The following is a 20,108-nucleotide window of genomic DNA, read 5'->3' on the forward strand; positions in this document are numbered from 1 at the left end:
CCAAGACAGTCAGCCACAATGTATGAAACGTACAAACCAGATCAAGGGTGATGATATTGGAGGAAAAACAACAAGATGTGTATTTGTTGAAAGGAAGGTGTGCAAAATCCTTCCTATTGTTAACAATGGAAAAGGAAAGCTACATAAAAATGAACAGTCCCGTTCTTTTTTGAGCAGGAACTGCAGAACTGGATTTCAGGTAAGCAAACTGAAACAATATGAAAGTTCCCTTTTGGTAGACTGGTTAAATGAAAAGGGCATGCATTCATATGCATATCAAGGTGTCCCTTTCCTTGACCCCAAGGGGCAAGTCGTGGGCTCCCCTCTTTGTATGGTGGATATTGGGCAGAGCCAAAGTAATTAAAAGTAATGGTTCTGCAAAGATCCAACTGGTAGTGAAACTCACATTTAAAAATGGTAATTTGAACCAGACTTTAGTCTATCCGGTGAAAGTCCATACAGTCAGTAGTGTATATATGAAGGGGCTGTTTAGATGAGATTGCTCCCAAACTTTTGAATTCCCCCCCCCAGCTAAACTGATGATTGCCCCTAGTAAAATAATGGCTTAACCAGTGGTTAAGGTAGATGGGACACATTCCTTGGTTTAAACCAGATAAGCTGTTTTATAGCAATAAAGACTATAAAGGAAGTCATTTTCTGGTGGAATTCATCATGAGACTAGTACAGAGCGATATCAGGAATGAACTTGGCCTCTTATCCCTTGATCCAGTTCAAAAAATGCAGACCTTCCGTTGCCCGTGGTGATTCTCTGGGGCTCTTTGATTAAAGTTTTCTCTGCATTGCATCAGCAGCAAGAGAAAAGGCTTTGCACAGTTTGCCACAGGCAGCTCTCTTAAACTGAACTCAGCATTGCCTCCCCGCGCTGTTTAACTTGTTACCGTGCCACTGAAGGTTTCTATACAAGTTTCAAATGCTTCACCAATTCAAGATTGCACATTTGCTTAGGAATAAGACCCAGTAAACTTAGTGGAAGTGACTTCCAAGTAAATATGCAAAGAATCATGGCTATAAACCTTACTTGGAGAGTTTTAATGAAAGAACAGACTACTCACAAGCACAGATCCCTTCAATAGGATCCTGGAAGCCAGTAGGAAAACGGCTGAATCTCAAACAGATGTTCCCCTGCAGGGCATTGTCCTTGTCTAGTGGAGTGCAATTCCTAGCTGCAGAGTTCTTCCTTTAAGCAGGCTTAAAATGGTGCATTCTGGAAGGTCTCAGTGAAGTTTGTGAAAGTGGGTTCCTTTCATTTGCATTCTCCGTTCCTTGCAGCAGCTTCAGATTTTGACTCAGCTATGCCAGAGGCATATTTGGATTATTGTGTAATGTGTTTGAGCTTCTGCCTCGTGTCACGTGAGATAGGGAAGAAAACTTAATGCACATGTGGCTGAATGTTTGGAAAGCTCCAGATACTTGGAAAAATGCCCTCCCCTCCCTTGTTGAGCTCAAAGGCTTAAAAAAGGGATCAGGCATTGTTTAGCATCTGCCACAGAGTGTGCTGACCTGATGTTAGCTTTATGGCTGATTAGTGTCCTGAGGGCTGAATCTTTCCCCTGGGCAATCCTGCCAAAAGTTAAGGTGTGGTGAAGAGCTTGCTTACAGTTCCACTCCCAAGGAAAGAGAAAATATTTTCTAGTTGAGCTGTTCTATACTTAGTTTTTAATATACAATCAGGGCCGGCTCACCCACTAGGTGAACTAGGCATTCGCCTAGAGCGCCGGGCCCTGGGTGGGGCGCCAAGCTGTGCCTCCCCCCTCCTCCCCCCTTTGGTGGTGGCGGGGGGAGAGGCGGTGGTGGCGGCAGCAAAAGGATGGCTGGCTCCAGAGGTCTCCAGGTCGCCAGGCCCCACTGGGAGGTTGGCATCTGCGTCACAAGGCACAAGGCAGCCTCGCCTAGGGCGCAGAAACACCTCGAGCCGGCCCTGTATACAATGTCCCAATTATACCCCAGTGCATGTGCTCCATCACTGTAAACTGATACTGACTGCAAATGATGCAAGATGGAGAATATACCCAAGGAATGCGGTCCTTACCAGCTGCAAGTGAACCAGAGCCTGTTCTCTCCATGGCCAGGACTTGGCAGGAAGTTATAAGGCACAGCCTTGGTTTCCCCCTTATCTACAACTCTGCCTGGCAGGTACAGAATCAGTCAACATGACTCAGGTAGCAAATGCAACACAGGCATGCATAGGTAACTTTGTTGCTGGATATGTGTCTATGTTTTGACCTTTAAAGCACTATGTGGCCTGGGACCATCATACTTACGAGACTGCCTGTCATGATCTGTGTAGGACTGGGAGACAAGGCCTAGCAGCCTAGGCCCAGGAGACCTGTGTGGGAGTGGAAAGCAGACACAGTCTACAATCCCCACAATGCTTAGCGACCGTTGTAACCAATCGGTGTCCAGGGATTGTGTTAGGAGATTGTAGTCTAAGCTTTATGGGCTGTGGAACTGTGTTCTTTTCTCTACTGCATTCTTGTCTCTCAGAGAGTTAAACTGAGGGAACTGAGTTCTTTCCTCTCAGAGTTAAACTGAGGTGACAGTCTGGTCTGAGAGAAAGACCCCTCACTTGGGACAGAGTGAGCACAGGCACAGACCTGGTATAAAAGGTTGTGGGCCTTGAATAGTAACCAGTTAAGAGAAATAGGTAGTCGCGTTAGATTTGTTTTATTTTACCTTTAGACACTTATGTATTTTAAGCACCTTGTCTTGTTTTCCTTGCCCCATTACTGTATTAATAAACCATTTGTTTAATGTTCTCTGCCTGGTCATCACACCTATATTTCTCTGCTTAAAAGGGAGGGTACTCTGGGCCTTCCCAAGGGACCCTAAATCCAGAGTGGTGGCAGAGGAAGGTGGCAACCCACTAGGGGTCATGACACTGCCTCTCCCTATATGAGCCCCAGGGCCGGTGCCAGTTTTTTTGCACCCTAGGTGAGGCTACCTTCTGCCCCCCCCCCCCAATGCGCCCACCAATTTTCAAACATAAATGCATTTTAGGAAGAATGAAAAACACAAAATTTGAAATAGCTAATTTCTTTTTTTTTTAATTATGAGAACAAGTAATACAATCTCTGATTTTCGCTCTCAAACAGAAAAACAAAACATTTTGAAAAATCCTGTTAATTGTGATGTTTAACTTTAAGTCTTCTTAATGTTTCCATTTCAGGCACATCAGAATCTCATTTTGCGTGCCTTTTCTTTAGCAAATTTTGTCACCAATTCCTTCAGGTCAAACACTGATGCTTCAGCATGTTCAATTGAAATAGTTGCCAATGGAAGACCCCTTCACTTCCTATGGGAAGCCCTAGTTACTTTGAAAGCTTGTCACCAACCAGGGGGTACATTATCCTCTTAATGCATTTATGTAACTGCCATTGATTGGAATTATATGTACTTGCTGAGAGAATATATATTTTTGTTAAAAAGGAAGCACCAGTCCATTGTGACTGGTTTTCTTATGACGTCTGCAATTGTGTCATTATTATATTTGTATATTTAAGCTTTGCTGGCTGCTAGACAATGCTTTCTTTTTTAAAAAAATTAAACACAATTTAATATTTAAAATTGCTTTTCTGTGCTGACTTGAGAAACTTATTTTCATAGAATTGTGATTCAAAGGGAAAAAGAGATCAAATGTGTAGAATATCATGTTTACCTACCCCCCCCCCCACACACACAATCCAATGTGCAGACACTGGTGAAAACACAGAAGGAGCTTGCGGGGGGGGGGGAGAAGGGGCCTAGCTGGGCCTTCTCACTTGCATGCTCATTTTCCATGTGCAGCAATTTTTAAAAAATTATATCAGCCCCCACCAACAGTCTGAGCTCATTTTCTTACACTGTATGTAACCGCTGAAAGACATCTATCATTTTTTAATGTATTGGGAATGTTTCTGTGCTGCCTTTTCAGAGTTCTGCTTCAGGAGGCTGACCGTTAAAAAACACAATATTCAAACACGGTGTGTGAGCAGCATCAAAACTAGCCATGGAACATAAGAAGCAGACTGTAACAAGGGGACATGGGGTAAAGCTTCCAATTAATTAAGAGCCTGGGTAAAAAGATGGGTTTCCATCTGGTGCCTGAAAGCAAATAAAATAGGCTCCAGGCAAGCCTCAAGGGGGAGGGCATTCCAAAGGTGAGGGGGCTACCAAAAAGGCCCTGTTCTAGTCACCACCCACCTCACCTGCGAAGGTGAGAGCACAGGAAGTGGGTCTTGCGAGACAGGCCTTAACTGATGGGGTGGAGAGTATGGGAGGAGACAATCCTTGTAATACCCTGACCCCAAGCAGTTCAGGGCCTTAAAGGTAAGATCCAGCACTTTGCATGGTGCCTGAAGACAGATGGGTAGCCAGTCTAATGCCATGCATGCTTACTGGGAAGTAAATCCTGCTGAGTTTTTATGGAATTTATGCCCAAGTCAGTGTGCATAGCATGGCATTGTTCAGGAAGGATTGGTACTGTGCTTGTGGAGGAGAAGGCAGGCTATGCCCCAGAGAAGAAGGACTGCTCCTTCCACAGCCTCGCCAGACCTCTTTGATGGCAGCCAGTGAAGGTGGGAGGGAGGAGCCCCCTCGCTTGGGAACAGCCCCCAGCGAGATTAGCTGGCTCAAGGTCCAGGAGGTGAGAAGGAGCTCTTTTACAGAGGGGGAGCCGAGGCTCAGAGGGACAGCCTACCCACTAAGGAGACAGATCCTACGGTCCAGTTGAAGGTGGATTCCTAGGGTGCCTCAACCCAGAGAACGAGACAGTGGTCCAGTTGAAGGTGGATTCCTAGGGCGCCTCAACTCAGAGAGCGAGACGGGCACACCAGACCTATAGAGAGGCAATGAGCAGAGGGAGGCTGGTGGATTGGTGGCCAGCAGCATGAGAGCTCCTGCCTCAGCGTAGTGGCGTGTGGTCAGGAAGGTTGGTTTCTTGGGGCTCCCAAACTGCCACAGAGCCCAGCAATCCTGATGGTGAGGCAGAGCAGGAGGCTGGGCCCAGTGCTTGCTGCAGGCAGCATCAGTTTTGCTCGGTGGCCCCCGGGGCCCACCGTGGTGTGTTCTCCTCAGCAGCTTCCTGTTCCGGTGCACTGAAGCATGAATCCCCTTCGCAGAGCAGAAGTGGCCCACTCCCCACATCCTCCCACACTGCTGGGCAAAGCAGGCATTTGATTTCAGCTGCAGCTTTGGATTCCTTCTGCCGCCTACAGGGTCTGTGTGGCCCCCTCAAGGGACTGGCCCCAGCTAATGCCGCTGATGTAGAGTAGTCGTGCCTTGAGAGCCAGTTTGGTGTAGTGGTTAAGTGTGCGGACTCTAATCTGGGAGAACTGGGTTTGATTCCCCACTCCTCCACTTGCACCTGCTGATGTGACCTTGGGTCAGTCACAAGCTCTGGCACAGCTGTCCTTGAAAAAAAAGCAGTTTGTGTCAGAGTTCTCTCAGGGTGCCTGTTGTGGGGAGGGGAAGGGAAAGGAGTTTGTAAGCCGCTCTGAGACTCCAAGTGAAGGGCGGGGTATAAATCCAATCTCTTCTTCTCTTCTTGACAGATACTACTGGCTGGAGGGCTCCTGCACAGCTGGCTTGCAGCTTGTGGAAGAGCCTCTGGTCCCAGGTTCAACCCCTGGCAGGATCTCCAGTTCTCTAGTTCAAAGGACCAGTCAGTGGGTGATGTGGAAGATCCCTGCCCTTCACCTTGGAGAGCAACGGCTGGTCTGAGCAGACAATACTGGCCTTGATGGTGTGATTTAATATCAACTGGTTTTATGTGTGCATGTGTTTTCAGTGACAACCCCCCCCCCGAATTTTCTGTAGGATTTTTAAAAAAAATGTTCTTGGAAATCCCCAGCCCCTCCCGTTTTCTTCAGAGCCCCAGATTCCCCCCTGGGCGACTCTTCCAAGGGGGATACCACTGGACAGCAAGGAAGGGGCTGAGAGCTGCCTACCTGTCCAAACGGCCAGACAAGTGAGGCAAGGGTGAGGCTGCAAACCTCCAGGTGCTGCTCACCAGGCGACAGACCCCCCCCCCCCCCGCCAGGAGAAAGTGGCTGTTTTCCCGTGGCGATGCTGCATCCTAGCAAGGTTCCTCCCCTCCCCGGAGCCTGCCCTCCCCAGCCTCCAACCCCCAATCTCCAGGATTTCCCCAGCCTGGAGCTGGCAACCCTAAGGAAGGGCACTCTGTTCCAGCCAAGGGGGCGCTTCGGGGGCACACGAGGAGGAAGGGACAGAAGGTGCCCTGCCCCCCCTCCTGGCTGCAGTTACTGCTGCGCCTTTTGATTCACAAGCACTGGGGGCAGGGCCAGCAGGCGGTGAGGGAGCCTGAGTGTGGCGTTGTTGCTGCGGCGAGTGGATGAGCACTGGAGCCCCGTGCTGCTCTCTCTGCAGGCGTAGGGCGGACCAGTACTCTTAAGTGCTGGTTGGGAAACCAGCAGGGAGAAGGAAGAAAAGAAGCACACATGTAAGGTGGGGGAGTAAGAGGAGAAGTGACGGCTAGAAAAAGGACCCGCGCAGCGCTGCCCGGGCGCAGCTGCTGCCTGGATGAGATGCTCCAGCCTTAGACCGCTTGCTGGGCACTCATGGCTCATTGGCTCACTTCCAGTCTTGCCTTCTTTCCCTGGCAGGCTGTGGCACTCCGCCAGAGGTCTGCACTCCAGGTGGTTGCCTTAGTTGGCCTAATGGTAGATGAGCCCCCTGATGAGCCCCAGTGAGCTTTACACTCTTCTGACAGTGATCAACATCTTTTGGTGATCCCTGACCCGAGGGATGTCTGCGTAGTCTCAACCAGGGGAAGGGCTTATTCGGCTGTTGCCCCAACCTGGTGGAACATGTTCCCACTTGAGATCAGGACCCTATAGGACCTATTACAGTTCCACACGGCCTGTAAAACAGAGCTGATCTGCCAGACGTTTGATTGAGGTGGCAGACGCTCAACCATTCTGGCCTCCCGTTTATGGCCCCTCTCCCAGTGCCTGCTGACAGAAAATATTATTGGGCACCAGAGGACCTATATTCACCTGATATGAGGCATAGAGTTTCATGATGTTTATTGTGTCATCACTTGTTTTATTGCTTTTACTGTTTTATAGTTTTAGTACATGTTGTAAGCTACCCTGAGCCCATGTGTGGGTTAGAGCAGGGTATACATTAAATTAATGAAATGAAATGAAAATATCTGTCTATACATGCTTTTGTAAAAGTCAGGATTCCATTCCCAGAATAGACAGGTTCCTTTGATATCTGGGAAGCGATACAATTTATATCCTTCTGCATTGACTTTGACCTAGCATTTTTATAGTGGGAAGGTTAGAGAACATGGGAAGATGTTATATGGTGAGTAGTTCCAGAAGCAGTTTGGGAAAGCAAGCAAGCACCGGAGACCAATGGTGCGGCTTTATTTACAAACATATAGGTAAAGCATAGTTGGGGGCGAAGTCACTCCTACAGTGCAATGGATCTACCATCCAAAAACAAGGTATTGCATCCAAGTCACTGCTTCTTTCTAAATACCTCTCTGACCCCCTCTTCCTGCCCTTTCTGCTCACTTGGGAGGGGCCACCTTCTCCAACACTGGCCTCTCCGAACAATTGTCAAAGTTTCATGTTGGTGATTACCCACTTCTTTTTTCATCTTGTTTTTATAACCGATATTGTTAGGCTACTCCTACAGTGCAATGGATCTACCATCCCAAAACAAGGTATTTCATCCAAGTCACTGCTTCTTTCTAAATATCTTTCTGACCCCCTTCCTGCCCTTCCAGCTCACTTGGGAGGGGCCACCTTCTCCAACACCGGCCTCTCCGAACAGTTGTCAAAGTTTATTTTTTCATCTTGTTTTTATAACCAGTATTGTTAGGGTCTGGTGAACCTTCCCAACTAACCCTAGAGATGGCAGTACTATTCCTCCAGATGCCGATTACTGTTCTTTGTAAGAAGGAGAAGTATGTGCATATTGAATGGCTGTTTCCTTATTCTGTGTGCTCCCAGATATGAACGAGCAGGGGCTTATTTGCCCTTTTGAGCCCATTAAAATGTCATGCTAAAAGCTCAGTTAACCTACTGGCTGTACTAAACAAGCCTCAACTTACGCATACACTCTGTTCAGTTTGCTTCTTGCCTCCTTACCTGCCACACAGTAACACCCCTGGATGCTATCTCAAATGACCTTGCATTGCCAGGCTGCTTTCAAAGCATCACTATACATGTAAGACCACTTAATTGAGGGCTCAAATACTGGTGAATGTCTGAACTCAGTCAGATGTACATTGTTTAAGGTGAGATCTCCTGATGTACAGCTGACTGCAAGTCTGGTCACACACCCATGACCCAACACGTCAGGTGTATTTAGTATTTGAGCTCTTAGTATTGGTCAGGCACAGTAAGCAGGGAGGGAGTCAAAACAAAGTGGCTTTACAGAGGTTTTTGGCTTTCTGTCAACCTGCCCTCTTCTCTCAAACTCCAGCTTCTCTGCCCCAGAACCCACACATATCTTGTGCAGTACCAGCTGTATTTAGTACTGGAATACTGTACATTCTTTGCCTGTCCTTGTTTATTTGTGCAGCATCCCTAGAGAGAATGGATTATGAACAATTTTTTATTAGTAGAACAGTACTGTACGTTTAGACTACATTTGTTTGGGTAACAGATTCTGGCTGCTCCATTTAGAGCAACTTTACAGCTAAAACTTTGTATGTCAAACAGCTCAAGGACAGTGTTACAAGGAGCTAAAAAACAACAACAAAAACCTGAAAAAAGGATTAAGCCCATCTAACACCCAACAACCCTTGAAGAACCAGCCTACAATGGAAACAGGGACTCATATTTTTAACTGCCACTTGCCAACAATGTTATGTGCCAATAGGTTGTACAGTGCACGAGAAGAGACTGTGGTCTATTTATAACATCTTAAGAGGAGGACATTTTTGGGGATGTGAGCATTCTACTGGCATTTGTTTGATGGATGAAAAAAGATGTTTTTTGAACTGCTGTTGATAACATCATTCTGACATACAATTTTAGCAAAATTTGCTATAGCACCACTGGAAATGCACTTTCAGTAACCAAATAAACTTTTTAATAATATAGACAGAGCGATTCCAAGAGGCTATTTTTACTGTTAAACAAGACTACACTGCTCAGTGCTTGCTGCCATTTTCATTCTTAAAAGAATGTGTTAAGTAACAAGCCCCCATGTCAACTCCCATCTTGGACAGGGATACAAACAGTACAGCCCTAAACAGAGGTACACCCTCCTAAGCCCACTGCATTGTAAGAAAACAGTTAAGACAAAAGAGGATTATAAAAATGAGGAACCAATCCTGAAAAAGTGCAAATCAGTTTTCCTTTAGTCATTCAATAGCAGTGCCAGTGGACTGCCCTTCGGTGCAAAAGAACATGCAGTCCACATGTGAGGGGCTGCATGTTGATTTCTATAGAGAGGGAGCAGAGAGATCACAGCTTGGACTTTTTAACCATTGGGGACAAACACACACACACACACTTTCTCCCCTACTCTCTTCACAAGATTTATGAAGTGAGCTTCATCAACGAAAGTTTGTGCCACAATAAATCTGTGAGGCTAAGGTAACACAAGATTCTATTGCAGCTGCCCAAGAAAACCCAAAACAAAAAGCAAATGATCTGCAGCTCTACCAAGAAGAAGGAAAAAACACCATACCACAGTGCTGTACTTTAGGATACATCCCAGTTTTGATGATATGTAGAATGCAAGGCCTTGGTAGCCATTTTAAACCCCAAAGAAGCCAGGAAGTTTCCCAAGGAAAAACTGTAGTTGGCAAAAAAGCACTGATAGCTGAGCCTCAGAATCTGAAGAGAAAGGAAGGCCAGAATACAATTGCTACAGTACCCAACCCTATTACATGTCCTGGGAATCTAGCTCAGCTACAGTTTAAAAATATTAGACGGCACATCTCACAGCTTAACTGAAGACCATGGGGTGTATGTGAATTTGCTTCCCTCTGACAGTGTACACACACAGCCTGCATATGGGCAATGGGGGGGGGGATCAATTGTTTGGGAACATCCTCTCATGGGCTGCTTTGTGCACAGCAGTGGATAGATGCAGAGAAAGACTGAATTATCCTGAATGTGTTGCAACATGATTTGGGAGAGGGTAGGGACTGTGGTGGCTCAGTGGTTAAGACGTTGAGTTGCAGACCGGAAAGTCTATAGCTTGGCAGTTCAAGACCCGAGTGGCGTGTGACAAAGTCAGCTCCCGTCTCTGGCCCCAGCTCCTGCCAACCTAGCAGTTAGAAAGCAAGAAATTAGAAACTTTGGGTACTGCTTTGGTGGGAAGGTAACAGTGTTCTGTGTGTCTCTGTGCTTAGTCATGCCAGCCACATGACCACGGAAAAGTCTTTGGGCAGCGCTAGCTAGAACACGAAATTAAATTCTGATTAGTTTTAATTTATGGTGAGCATAGACGGTAGCATCAAGCTCCAAGTTACCACTGTTTCTTAGAACCAGAAGGGGGAAAAAACCCCAGAATCCTAGTGTTTGACTGGCTCTTCAGAACATTTCTCTGTATTCAATAACTTCAAGGCTTTTGTATAAATGACAGGACACAGATTACTACACAGTTGTGTACTTGTCATATCAAAGTTACAAATCTCTTGCTGTTTTTAACAGTTTGAATTAAGACATTTTCTTAAATCAGAACCCTGCACTTGTTTACACAAGTAATACCTGCTGACCCTCTGGAATATGCTGCCAGTGGCTTTCTTCTCTTCTGTGGCACCAATTTTCAGTCCCTTCCAGCCACTGGAAAAATATAACTGTACAGGACCTGTGCTGGAGAACAGTTGCAATCCTCCTCCTATTTCTTCCCCTCCTCACTGCAGCTCCCTAACCTGTGCATGCTGTTAGTCCGTGTGGGTCCTGCGACTTCAGGAATAATTTTTCTAGAAAAGAAATGCTCAGGGGAGTAGAATGCCAAGAATATCCACATCTGCCAACATCTTTTGCTGGTGGCTGGCTGGATCTGAACCGGGGCATCTTCAGCTGAAACACCTGCAGTAAAGTCTTTCTTTCAGCTCAACATTGCTTTATATACACAGAGCAGAAAACTGGCAGAGGTTTATCCACTTGGTCACCAAGTATAACACATCCCTCAAGTCCTGTGGGCTTGTGAGTTCTTTTCACAAATACTACTGCCCCAAGAAAGAGGCCATGGGATCATCTGGCCGCTGACGCTTCATTTGATAAGCCTCCATTTCCTCTTCTGTTGGCTCCCGGCTTTCGTACATGCTGTTATATGGCCTCTTTCTCTCATCTAATTGCATGATCTCTTTCACATGGAGGAGACGGGCTTCTTCTGCGTTTAGTGCCTGAAATGAAACCCCAAGCCATAAAAACCTTACAGCTGAGCCCAGAACTATGATACAGAAGCCAGTGAGCAGGTGGGAACAGCTAATACAGACAGTGAGTCTTGTTCACTTCTCAGTAAAGAAAGGAGACTGAAAACAGAGAAAGGGTTATGGTCAGCAGGGAACTAATGGCTCCCTCTGAGGTGGATTTTGCCCAAGGGATGTCGTGCCGGCCTCTTGTCTCTACACCAAGCCTTGTGAGTGAAACACACACAAAAAAATAATAAAAAAAATCACTGAGAAAATATGTTCTCACGCTGTCCCTGTCCATTACACAAGAGAAGCTTTGGATTATGGCAGTGTTCCTCAAATGTTTCTGAATTCTGGGACTCTCTGCTAAGCTTATGTTATCTTCTGGGACCAGCAAAACTGATGACCGGAAAAAAGCCCACAGGAAAAAAACCCACGGTCATAAATGCTCACAGGAAAAAAGCCCACACGGAAAAAAGCCCATACATATTAACGCCCACATGGAAAAATACCATGTAAAGCGCCATAGATGTTTATAATGGTGGATAACCATTCATCTCCATTTATGAGAATGAACAGGTATTACCTATTTATATTGATGTTTAAGGATTAAAACATGTCATATTCACATGCAACAATTTGTGTTGTGATTTTATCAAGTATAATCAAATAAAATTTTTTGCTATGTTATTAGTGAATTACTTCATTACTATACAAAACTTATACTTGCATGTGAATATGACATATTTTAATCCTAAAACAACAATCTCCCTTATAAATAAAAGCCGAACGGTGGTGGCACTTCTCTAGAACATTCCACACACTCCAAAATCAGTTCACTCTCTGATCTGTCATTCAGAGGGTCTCCCTATCCACTGGCTGCTTTGTCTGAGTCCTGCCTCCAACTTTCTAAACATTTTGCTGCCCCCCCCCCCCATAGCCAGTCAGAACACAGAGGTCGTTTGCATTGGCCTCTGCCTCGGAACACAGAGGTCGTTTGCATATGCGACTTGGTTGGCTTTTGCCTCTAACATTCTAAACAGTTTTGCTGTTCTGAGGTAAAATGTGTCCAACCTCCAGGTGAGGGCTGGAGATCCCTCAGAATTACAACTGCTTTCCAGAGATCAGTTCCCCTGGAGAAAATGGAGGGCTCTGTATCCTTATATGCTGCTGTAGTGGCCCCCATATGTGACGTAGCCGTCGGGGCTTCAGAGCACGGGAGAGGCTGCAGGTGTGTGTGGGTGGAAAGCTGAAGAGTGAGGGGGAAATAAAGGTAGGTTGATAGTTGGCTGGGAAGGAGAAAGGGTTGCCAACTTTGGGTGGGAAATTCCTGGAGATGTGAGGGATGGAGCCTGGAGAGGGTGAGGTTTCAGGAGGCGTGGGACCTCGGATAGGTACAAAGCCATAGACTCCATCCTCCAAACTGACCATTCCCTTCTGGGGACCCATCGTTGCCAATCTCCAGGTGAGGGCTGGAGACCACTCAAAATTACAACTGCTCTTTAGGTAGCAGAGATTAGTTCCTCTGGAGAAAATGGTGGACTCAGTGTCATTATACCCTGCTGAGGTCGGCACAGCAAATTGACACTGAGTGTCCAAGGCCGGGGCACCCGCCCAGAGCCTCTTTCTAGAGGCCGTTGTATTTATTTCCACAATGGGCCTTTTTCCTAGTATAAAATATAGGTAATACCTGTTCATTCTCATAAATGATGAATGGTTATCCACCATTATAAATCTATGGTGCTTTACATGGTATTTTCCATGTGGGCTTCTTTCCGTGTGGGCTTTTATATGTATGGGATTTTTCCCATGTGGGCTTACTTCCATGTGGGCATTTATGACTGTGGGGTTTTTTCCCCATGGACTTTTTTGTAATAGAATCAGCAATACCCAGTGCCAATAACCTTCCTCCTCTTTGCAGTCACTCACGTGCATATAGCCTGCTGTTATGTGCAAGGCTCTGTAGAATGGAGAAGCCACTCTGCAGTGGCATTAGAAGAGTAGAGCAAGAGATCCCTAACCCTCTTCTAAAATCACACAACAAGGGAACAAAGTAGTAGTTCTTTCTAAACTTTCCAAAGCAGACTGGGATGACAAGGCAGTAAAGGAACAGCCTGCCCTCCAAATCTGATGTGGATCAATAAGGGTCAGCTACAGGGACACTGAGTCTACATAGACCTTGGCTGGTTGGACAGGAAGATACTACCTGTCTTTGAACCATATATTTCCCTGGAACTTTGTGTCCTCCCTGTTTGCCCCCCCCCCTCCAGTGAAGGATTCCTGCTCCACAGTTTGTGAATCATTTGCGTGTAGGAGAAAAACAATTCTTAGATCAAGCATACCTTTTTCAGTTTTTCCTGTTTCTTCCTCTCTTCTCCCTCACTATCAGAACTAGTACTCTTCTTATGCTTTTTCTTCTTTTTCTTTTTTTCTTCTCTCTGCTTTTCTTGATGTATCTGTAGAAGACAGGAAAGGGTAACAGCTTTAAATGGGTCCTGAAAAAGATAATGTACCCCAATCAACTGGCCCTCTGCATACATGGGAGCCATCATGCACACCCTACACAAGTTTAGATTTTGTCTGCTGCCATGACAGGAGTAGGATGCACACCCATGATACCGATATGGATCAATGCTCCCTTTAAGCTGTGGAGTCTTGTGAGCAAAAATTCTACTTTGTGAGCTACTGGCATTAAATTTGTGAGTGAGTTATTTGGCTGCTGCATAAATTAGTTTGCTCTGGAGCCATTCTTTCTGAGCTAAGAGAAAAATGTGTCAGCCAGAAGCTAAAAAACTGTGAGCTAGCTCACAGTAACTCAGCTTAGAGGGAACACTGGTATGGATTTGAAGGGGTACTCCTATAATTGCACTGAATGGAAATCTCATGATAGCTAAAAACTCCAGAGTGCCCACAGCTGTACTTGGGTTAGGTTTGGAAGAGGAAATCACAGAACAAGCACAATGAGAATGTATTATGAAGAAGAAGAACATGGGCTGTGTCATGAAGAAATGGAATAAATGCACTTACAGGGAAGGAATCAACAGTAATTTTTGCTAATGGAAGTGACTGCCTTCAGCAGAAGAGCACTCTATTGCTTTTCCCATCCCACTGCAGCTCAAAATGCTTCCCAAAATGCTGCTCCTAGGGATTTCAGAGGGACCCCCCCCCGAAACAGCACAAGGGGAGAGTCAGAGATTTGTAACAGGAGGGAGGAAACAGCAAAAATTCTCCCCTTCAGTTACCAGAAGCCTACCACTGGATCCAACCCATACTGGGGAATGAAGATACAAAAATTACAAACATCTAATACTTGAGTTGTGCATTCTTATCTTCAATTTTTAAATGATCCCAAAGTTAAGCAGCACATGCTATAGAATCCTTGACTTTCTCTTGTTCCCCCTTCCCATGATATACCAATAGGCTGTTTTGCAACCAAAAGCAGACAGGAGAAAGGGCAACCTACCTCTACAAGAGTTTTGGGAACAGTCCCATACTCTTCCTCATTTGATTCTCCAGCAGGCAATTCTTCATCAGCATTCTACGTGTGAAAGGAAGGGGTGAAAGAATCAGATTTCTAAAAGGGACAAGTAGTTGGCTAGTTTAAAAAATGTAAAGCTGTAGTTGTCAATGGTCATAGTAAAGAAAATGGCAATTCTTACAGCAATTTCTTTTCCAGCATCTCCTGTGCAGTATGAATACTTGACAAGTGAATAGCAGCACTTATATCCCCATTTGCCGTCCTTCCAATAAGAACCCCAAATACACTGAGGGGAGAAAAAGATACAATAATTTGCTTGTCAAAAAGACTTATTACTGCATAGAGCTCATTCAGGAGAGAACAGCAGACACAGAAGAGTGTGGAAGCATCGCTTTCCTTGAAAACACAAAACTCCTACCTATCTATGGTGTGGCTGCATTTACAGTACCATGTACAGTTCTTGATAACGTACCTTAAAAGGCGTATCATACAGCTGGAAAGGGGAAACCAGAATTATGAAGAAAGGTTAAAGGGTCTGGGATCAAACAACGTAATAAGGGACATGATGAATTGTGCTTGATGTAGAGGGGCAGATAGAGAGAACTTGTTCTTCTTTTCCCATAATAGTGGAACTTGGGGGGTGGGCCGGACACACCCAGGTGATGGGCATTAGATCCAGGAAGACAAAAAAGAAGTACTTCTTCACAAAATGCACAATTCCCTTGTACAACTCACTGCCACAGGATGCGATGGCCACCCATCTTAGATGCCTTTAAAAGGGGATTAGACAAATTTCTGGAGAATGGGTCATTATGATTTAATGAAGCCAATTTAATTCAGAGCCAATACACACCTCTGGACACTAGTGCTGGGGAGGGGAGAGCAACAGGGGGAGCACTTGGGATAATGCCTTGCATTTAGCTAAAATACTTATACCTCCCCTTTTCCTATGGCTCAAGGCAGCTTACAAATGGAAAAAAGTCACATCCCCTTCACCTTCTCAGGCAGCCTGTTCTGTCAGTGGGAGCTATGATGAAAAAGGCACAGGCTCTAGTTGATGTCAGGTGGGCTACTCTAAATGGGGGGGGACAACTGGCAGGTGACAATTTAAGGACTGCAACTGGCATATGAGAAGAGATGGCACATAGGCTTGGTGCTATCCGGTTGGCCACTGAGTGAAAAAGGATATGGAACCAGGTGGACCGATGATCCAATCCAGCAAAGCTGATTTTATATATCAATGTTGCTTGGTCCAGGTGCTTACTGTGTGATTGTTGAGCATAACATCTTCCTCATATTTAGAGCGAGCAACAGCTTTTTCTTGGCCTTTAATAACTGTTCCATGTCTAGAATATTCCACATAATCTTCTGTTTGAGCAAGCAGTAATTCAGTTGGTGGGGTATCCAGATGTTCTTCCCCTCCATACTACAAGGGAGAAAAAAAATCTTGAAAACCTTCAGAGAGGGATCATTTTGAATGATATATTTTCATTCAACCAGAACTATTTCCCATACAGCCACCATGATATCCATATTTACAGTTCCTTATGTTTGTACTCCTTTTAAGAGAACACACTTCACATGCCCATGAACACTGGTAGGATTCTCACACTTCTATTGACTTGAGAAAGCAGCCACCTATTAACAGTATTGTATACATTTTCCCCCATGTTTTCAGAACAGTTTATATAAAAAAGCAAAACAATTAAAATGTAAAATTAAGAATATATTAGAGAATTCCATGAACCGACCCCTGGCAAGACAGACAAGTGCCTCACTACTGCGTCTTCTCCCTCGGCTGATCTCTAATAATTTAAACCATCCTCACCTACCCCATGGAATATATTAGAGAATTCCATGAACCGAGCCCTGGCAAGACAGACAAGTGCCTCACTACTGCGTCTTCTCCCTCGGCTGATCTCTAATAATTTAAACCATCCTCACCTACCCCATGGGCAGTAACAAAAGGCTAAAAGATATGACGCCGGAAGATGAGCCCCTCAGGTCGGAAGGTGTCCAATATGCTACTGAGGAAGAGCAGAGGGCAAGTACAAGTAACCCCAGAAAGAGTGAAGCGGCTGGGCCAAAGCCGAAAGGACGCTCAGTTGTGGATGTGTCTGATGGTGAAAGGAAAGTCCGATGCTGCAAAGAACAATACTGCATAGGAACCTGGAATGTAAGATCTATGAATCAAGGTAAGCTTGACGTGGTCAAAAATGAGATGGCAAGACTGAACATCGATATCCTAGGAATCAGTGAACTAAAGTGGACAGGAATGGGCGAATTTAACTCAGAAGACCATTATATCTACTACTGTGGCCAGGAATCTCGTAGAAAAAATGGTGTGGCCTTTATAGTCAACAAGAGAGTGCAAAAGGCAGTACTGGGATACAATCTCAAAAATGACAGAATGATTTCTGTCCGATTCCAAGGCAAACCATTCAACATCACAGTAATTCAAGTGTATGCCCCAACCACTGATGCAGAAGAGGCTGAAGTGGACCGGTTCTATGAAGACCTACAACACCTCCTAGAACTAACACCAAAAAATGATGTCCTCATCATCATAGGGGACTGGAATGCTAAAGTAGGAAGTCAAAAGGTAACTGGAATAACAGACAAGTTTGGCCTTGGAAAGCAAAATGAAGCAGGGCAAAGGTTAACAGAGTTTTGTCAAGAGAACACACTGGTCATAGCGAACACCCTTTTCCAACAACCTAAGAGGCGACTCTACACATGGACATCACCAGATGGGCAACACCGAAATCAGATTGACTATATAATTTGCAGTCAAAGATGGAGAAGCTCTATCCAGTCAGTAAAAACAAGACCTGGAGCTGACTGTGGTTCAGATCATGAGCTACTCATTGCAAAATTCAGACTTAAACTGAAGAAAATTGGGAAAACCACGAGGCCATTCAGGTTTGACCTAGATCGCATCCCTGATGAATATACAGTAGAGGTGAAGAATAGATTCAAGGGTCTGGATTTGATAGATAGAGTGCCTGAAGAACTATGGACAGAGGTTCGTGACATCGTACAGGAGGCAGCAATCACCACCATCCCAAAGAAAAAGAAATGTAAGAAAGCAAAGTGGCTTTCTGATGAGGCTTTACAAATAGCAGAGGAAAGAAGGAAAGCGAAAGGCAAAGGCGAAAAGGAAAGATTTACCCAACTGAACGCAGATTTCCAGAGAACAGCAAGGAGAGATAAGGAGGCCTTCCTGAATGAACAGTGCAAAGTAATAGAAGAAAACAATAGAATGGGAAGGACTAGAGATCTCTTCAAGAAAGTTGGAGAAATCAAGGGAGCGTTCCATGCAAAGCTGGCCATGATAAAGGACAAAAACGGTAGGGACCTAACAGAAGCAGAAGAGATTAGGAAAAGATGGCAAGAATACACAGAAGAACTATACAAGAAAGACCTCGATGTCCTTGACAACCACGACGGTATAATCACTGACCTCGAGCCAGACATCCTGGAATGTGAAGTTAAATGGGCCTTAGAAAGCATTACTAACAACAAAGCTAGTGGAGGTGATGGTATCCCAGCTGAGCTATTCAAAGTCTTAGAAGAGGATGCTGTTAAAGTTCTGCACTCCATTTGCCAGCAAATTTGGAAAACGCAACAGTGGCCACAGGATTGGAAAAGGTCAGTATACATTCCAATCCCAAAGAAGGGCAATGCCAAGGAATGTTCAAACTATCGCACAATTGCACTCATATCACACGCTAGCAAGGTCATGCTCAAGATCCTACAAGCTAGGCTTCAACAGTACGTGGATAGAGAACTACCAGAAGTACAAGCTGGGTTTCGAAGAGGTAGAGGAACTAGAGATCAAATTGCCAACATTCGCTGGATTATGGAGAAAGCAAGAGAGTACCAGAAAAATATCTACTTCTGCTTCATTGACTATGCTAAAGCTTTTGACTGTGTGGATCACAACAAACTATGGCAGGGCCTTAAAGAGATGGGAGTACCAGACCACCTCACATGTCTCTTGAGAAACCTGTATAAGGGCCAAGAAGCGACAGTTAGAACCGGATATGGAACAACTGATTGGTTCAGCATAGGAAAAGGAGTACGACAAGGATGTATATTGTCACCTTGCTTATTTAATATATATGCAGAGTACATCATGCGAAATGCTGGCCTGGATGAATCACAAGCGGGAATTAAGATTGCTGGGGAAAAGATCAACAACCTCAGATATGCAGACGCTACCACTCTAATGGCAGAAAGTGAAGAGGACCTAAAGAGCCTCTTGCTCAGGGTAAAAGAGGAGAGCGCAAAAGTGGGCTTGAAGCTCAACATCAAAAAAACTAAGATCATGGCATCCGGCCCCATCACTCCTTGGCAAATAGAAGGGGAAGCTGTGGAAGTAGTGACAGACTTCACGTTCCTGGGATCCCAGATCACCGCAGACTGTGACAGCAGCCATGAAATTAAAAGACGCCTGCTCCTTGGGAGGAAAGCGATGGCGAACCTAAACAGCATGATAAAAAGTAGAGACATCACCCTGCCAACAAAAGTCCGCATGGTCAAAGCAATGGTATTCCCAGTAGTCATGTATGGCTGTGAGAGTTGGACTATAAGGAAGGCCGAGCGCCGAAGAATAGATTCTTTTGAACTATGGTGCTGGAGAAGACTCTTGAGAGTCCCTTGGACTGCAAAAAGATCAAATCAGTCAATCCTAAAAGAAATCAACCCTGACTGTTCCCTGGAAGGCCAGATAATGAAACTGAAGCTCAAATACTTTGGCCACCAAATGAGAAGGGAGCACTCACTGGAGAAGACCCTGATGCTGGGAAAGATTGAAGGTCAAAGAAGATGGGGACGGCAAAGGATGAGATGGTTAGACAGTGTCATAAATGCAACGAACATGAAACTGAGCAAACTTCAAAGGATGGCGGAAGACAGGAGGGCCTGGCGGGAGCTGGTCCATGGGGTCACAAAGAGTCGGACTCGACTGTGGGACTGAACAACAACAACAACACCTACTCCTAAAATCGGTCTGGCTGGTTAGCTTGAGCATAAAAAAAAATTGCTCCGATACCTTATAATGAGTTTTTTCTCATGCTGTAACCATCAGATCTGTTAGGAATTTTTTTAGTGAAGTTAATTCTTCCAAAAGCCAGACCCAATTTCCTTTCAAACATACAGCTGAAATAACATTATTTTGATAGCAATCTCTAGTGTATTTGTTTTACAGTCACAACGCTAAAATGATTAAAAAAGGATAAAGCAATTCCCCCGAAAGTGTCTAAATGGCAGTTCCTG

The 20,108-nt window shown here is 45.1% G+C and overlaps 1 protein-coding gene across 1 annotated transcript in view; it reads right to left on the minus strand.

Annotated features, from left to right (window-relative positions):
- Positions 1 to 10,342: 10,342 nt before the first annotated feature.
- SLU7 (SLU7 homolog, splicing factor) overlaps positions 10,343 to 20,108 on the minus strand; it is a 30,168-nt gene continuing 20,402 nt past the window's right edge. Inside the window, exons 12-16 of the mRNA XM_015415839.1 lie at positions 16,093 to 16,254; positions 15,010 to 15,114; positions 14,814 to 14,888; positions 13,693 to 13,806; positions 10,343 to 11,341 (exon numbers count right to left, since the gene is read on the minus strand). Of these exons, the coding sequence (XP_015271325.1) occupies positions 11,162 to 11,341; positions 13,693 to 13,806; positions 14,814 to 14,888; positions 15,010 to 15,114; positions 16,093 to 16,254 (636 nt within the window). The 3' untranslated portion in view covers positions 10,343 to 11,161. The remainder of the gene's footprint in view (positions 11,342 to 13,692; positions 13,807 to 14,813; positions 14,889 to 15,009; positions 15,115 to 16,092; positions 16,255 to 20,108) is intronic.

Source organism: Gekko japonicus, unplaced genomic scaffold, assembly GCF_001447785.1.
Source record: "Gekko japonicus isolate JY-2015 unplaced genomic scaffold, Gekko_japonicus_V1.1 scaffold46, whole genome shotgun sequence".
Lineage (NCBI taxonomy): Eukaryota > Metazoa > Chordata > Lepidosauria > Squamata > Gekkonidae > Gekko > Gekko japonicus.